The 3,665-nt window shown below is 52.9% G+C and overlaps 1 protein-coding gene across 1 annotated transcript; it reads right to left on the reverse strand.

The window, feature by feature from the left end:
* Window positions 1-2,168: 2,168 nt before the first annotated feature.
* NDUFAB1 (NADH dehydrogenase (ubiquinone) 1, alpha/beta subcomplex, 1, 8kDa) lies at window positions 2,169-3,552 on the reverse strand (the record flags this gene model as incomplete). The annotated part of the gene is made up of 2 exons (XM_009573174.1): window positions 2,169-2,260; window positions 3,465-3,552. Coding segments are annotated over 2 exons (180 nt in total), but the record flags the coding sequence as incomplete, so codon positions are not given.
* Between the last annotated feature and the right edge of the window lie 113 nt (window positions 3,553-3,665).

Consider the following 3,665-nt stretch of genomic DNA (forward strand, 5'->3'; position numbering starts at 1 on the left):
TCACCAAATCACTCAAGGCCAGGCCACCAGACGAAACCACTGACCACACTGGCACGGGCATGGTTCCGCAGCCACCGTCACTCCTGCCTGAGCAGGGACCTCGAAACCACCCCTCGAAACCACCCCCAGCACACTGGCCAAAATGACTGTTTCCCCCCAGTTTCACCATGCAGCCTGTTGAGAAAATGTTTCAGAACACATTTGGGTTGAAGGAATGATTAAGGAGTTTCCAAAGGCACGGGCCTCGCACACAGTGAAAGTGAAACTTGGGCCCTGAAGGCAGAGGGTCACCCAGCTGGCCGAGGATTCAGCACCGTGTGATTTTAAAAGTGAAATGCAGCGCTAGAGGAAGCCCCGAGAACACGCACACCACACTCAGGCTCCATGTGCTGCACCAACAAACCCGGGTCTATTTTCCGTCATCCACCACCCTGATTGCCAGAGGAGGATACGTTATCGAGTGACGCTTTCTTGGCTCACAGCCTAGCAGTGCCTCTTTGACATATGAAAGTGTTTCTTGGCTCAGAGGAAAAACTGTGTAGTGTCCAGAAATAACTTGTTTCTGCCTCTGGAGAGATTTAAAGCAAGCCTCCCATGCTGAGATTAGTTGGGTTTACAGAAACACTGATGCGATTTTGCTTTTTAGCAGCAGGAAAGTCATTCCCCCCTTTATTTTCCATCAGGAAAGCAGAAGCCTTCCAAATGGAACTTGCTTGTTTTCACCAGCACTGATGAAATAAACAGTAAAGGCAGGAGAAGGACAGTTTATTGGAAAGGGCAGACAACACAAGCAGCGAGATCAGGGGACGAGCCAGCACGCGGGCAGCAGAGGGCACGGAGCTTTGTGCACAGCAGCACAAGCCACGCAGGTGCTGCTAGCGCTTTCACATGGAGAGGACAAATGGCAAAACGCGCCCAGCGAAACACGCTCAGAGCCCGACAGACCCACAAGCACGTCCCACTGCGCTTGGCAGACGGTGCGTTTACCCCACGGGGTATCGGGCCCGGCGGAGCAGAGGCTGCGCCGCCGGTCAAAGCTGGGGCTGGAGAAGGGCATTTCTTGTGAAGTCAGTTGCTCATCCCTTCATACACTGAACACTAACACAGTGAGCCACGGACCGAGAGTGTGAAATGGAAAAGCCATCCACACAACATGGTCTTACATATTTATTCCTTTTTTTTCTTGTTTTTAAAGGACAACATATTCAGACAGCTTTAAATACAACGTCCAAGTACAACTTTCCGATGAAAGCAGCAACGATGCAGCATGTGCGCTTATATTCATACCCGCTGACACCAGCCCAGTCCTGGTGGCGGAGACATCTCCTGTTAAAAAAAATCCACATATTTAATATTTCATCAACCGAGAACTACCATCTTAAGGCACAAAAGAAGTGGGTCAGGCAGAGACAAGACAAGCTGAATACCAAAAGCAGGCACATAATGAGTCCACAGGTCTTTAGGCTAATTGCTAGGATTCTCACCTTGGCTCAGAGAGCAGCCAAGGGGCACAGCTCCCCACTGACCCAGGAGAGCGTGGGGGGAGGCCAGAAGGGTTTGTTCCACACAGGAACAAACAGGAATGTGGACCGATCTGCTGCTGCACACTGGCCTGAGGCCACCGGCTCATTTCCCCTGCAGCCCCCAGAGCACCTCGAGGGCCAGTCGCTCCAATAACCCTTTCCTGCTCCAGTGTCCGGCTGTGGCTGGCAGGGAGGAAACGGTCGCTACGGGCAGTTGGAAGCTGTGCTACCACACACCTCTGGAGGTGCCTACCCTGCACGCTCTGCGCATGGCCGCGGAGCGCTGAAAAGATGGACTTTCATGACTAAAGTCAGTTCGCCACCTACTAGAAGAGCTGTGCACAATCTCAGTGCTTGAAGTGCCACGCAGGGCGAGACGAAAGGTCGCCGAGTCCCACATCCTCCCTCCAACAGCAGATGCCTCAGGAAAACATGTATACTTTATCCTCCCCACTCAGAGCAGGCAGCTGCTGCCAGCTCCCTCCCTTGCCAGGCTCCCGCCCGCCACGCAGCCGTCCGGCGTCCAGTCGCCACACGACAGACACTCCCCTCCGCAGGCGTCACACGTGCGCCCCGTGCACGCCGCCATTACCCGAGACACTCGCAGGAGCACATTTCTACTCACCCAGCTTTGAAGAACGGTTTTTATTCATAAACATCCTTCTTATCTGCAATGTAATCTACAATCTCTTGTGGACACATTAACTTTTCTGCATCTCCATCAGGAATTTCAAATCCTGGAAGAAAGTGCACGTATTTAGCCCAAAACAACGGAAACAGGAGCAAGGCTAAAGGAAGCAATTACTGCTGGCTCAGATGCCTGCAGCTTGGCACGGGACAAACAGGCAGGGGCTGCTCCTCAGCTGTGTCAGTCGGAGCCAACTCTTCAAGCTGCGTTCTGCCTTGCACAACGTTGCTTCTGGATAGGGGACAAGGCAGACGCAGCAGCGAGCAGGGCTGCTGAGCCAGCCGGTGAGTGCCCCCCACGCCTCATAAAGCCACCAACACCCTCCCAGAGCTCCCACCGCCACCGCTGTGCAACAGGAGGGGGACGTTCTGGGTAACCCCAGGCAAGCCAGGGCCTGAAGCCCCTCAGATTCAGAGTCTGCTGTTGAGCGCTTGTACAACCAACAGCTCGCACACAGCCGCAGCCGGGGGCAGGGAGCACAAGGGCTCTTGGCCGTGGAACTGGTCAGAAATATGCTCCAGAAAATTTAGGTTCTTCTTTCTAGTCCGCATGGCCACACTCCACCCAGGGTACTGGTAAGTGGATTAAATATATAGCATTAGCAAATGCTCTGAAAGTGAAACATCTGCCTGGGTTTTAGAGAGTGACCAAACCCCAGGGACATTTATGACCCAATGTGACAAGCTAGGCACGTACGCCAGAATTTAAGAGCTTTAAATGAAAGCCTGAAGGTGGCCAAAATAATGTAAAAAGAAACTTGGAGTATAAACTAATAAGGAAAAAAATCCACTTTTTTCTAGTAGCATCAAGTACTGAAGATGAAAAAAATTCTGGTGAGGAAAAACCTGGAATATCTGTGATTTCACAAGCAGGAGCCAAGACCAGCTCCAGACGCAGCCTTCACGCTAAATGTAACATCCACTGCCCTCACCTACGCGCTGCTGTCCCGTCCCCCTGTCCCCCCCCCGCAGCAGTACGACGCGTGGCGCCCAGTTACGGGGAGAAGCGCAGCCGGTGTTCCCAGAGCTCAGAAGCAGACAGACAGACACCTTCTCCTGAGTCCCGCCGGTGCCACCAGCGACCAGCGCGCATTCTCACTGACTGAGAACTGCACGATTTTCTTTGAATTACATCGGAGAAAAGCCAACGGTACTATTCACAGAAAAGAACTAATACTCGTTTGCTGCAGCTGCGCTTAAGGGTTAGCCAAAAAAAGGTCGCAATGAATCCGAGCATGCACAGCACTGCATTACCAAATTCATCTTCCATAGCCATGATGATTTCCACTTGGTCCAAACTGTCCAGACCCAGGTCTTTCATGAAGTGGGACTCAGCTGTGAGCTGAGGGAAGAAAAATGGGAGATCGTTTGGCCATTTCAGCACGACACGGCCCGGACAGGACCTCCGGGACAAACCGGAGCCTTCGGCCTCCCCGGCCCCCCGCCGCGCACCTC

This window comes from Fulmarus glacialis, unplaced genomic scaffold (genome assembly GCF_000690835.1).
Source record: "Fulmarus glacialis isolate BGI_N327 unplaced genomic scaffold, ASM69083v1 scaffold41762, whole genome shotgun sequence".
Lineage (NCBI taxonomy): Eukaryota > Metazoa > Chordata > Aves > Procellariiformes > Procellariidae > Fulmarus > Fulmarus glacialis.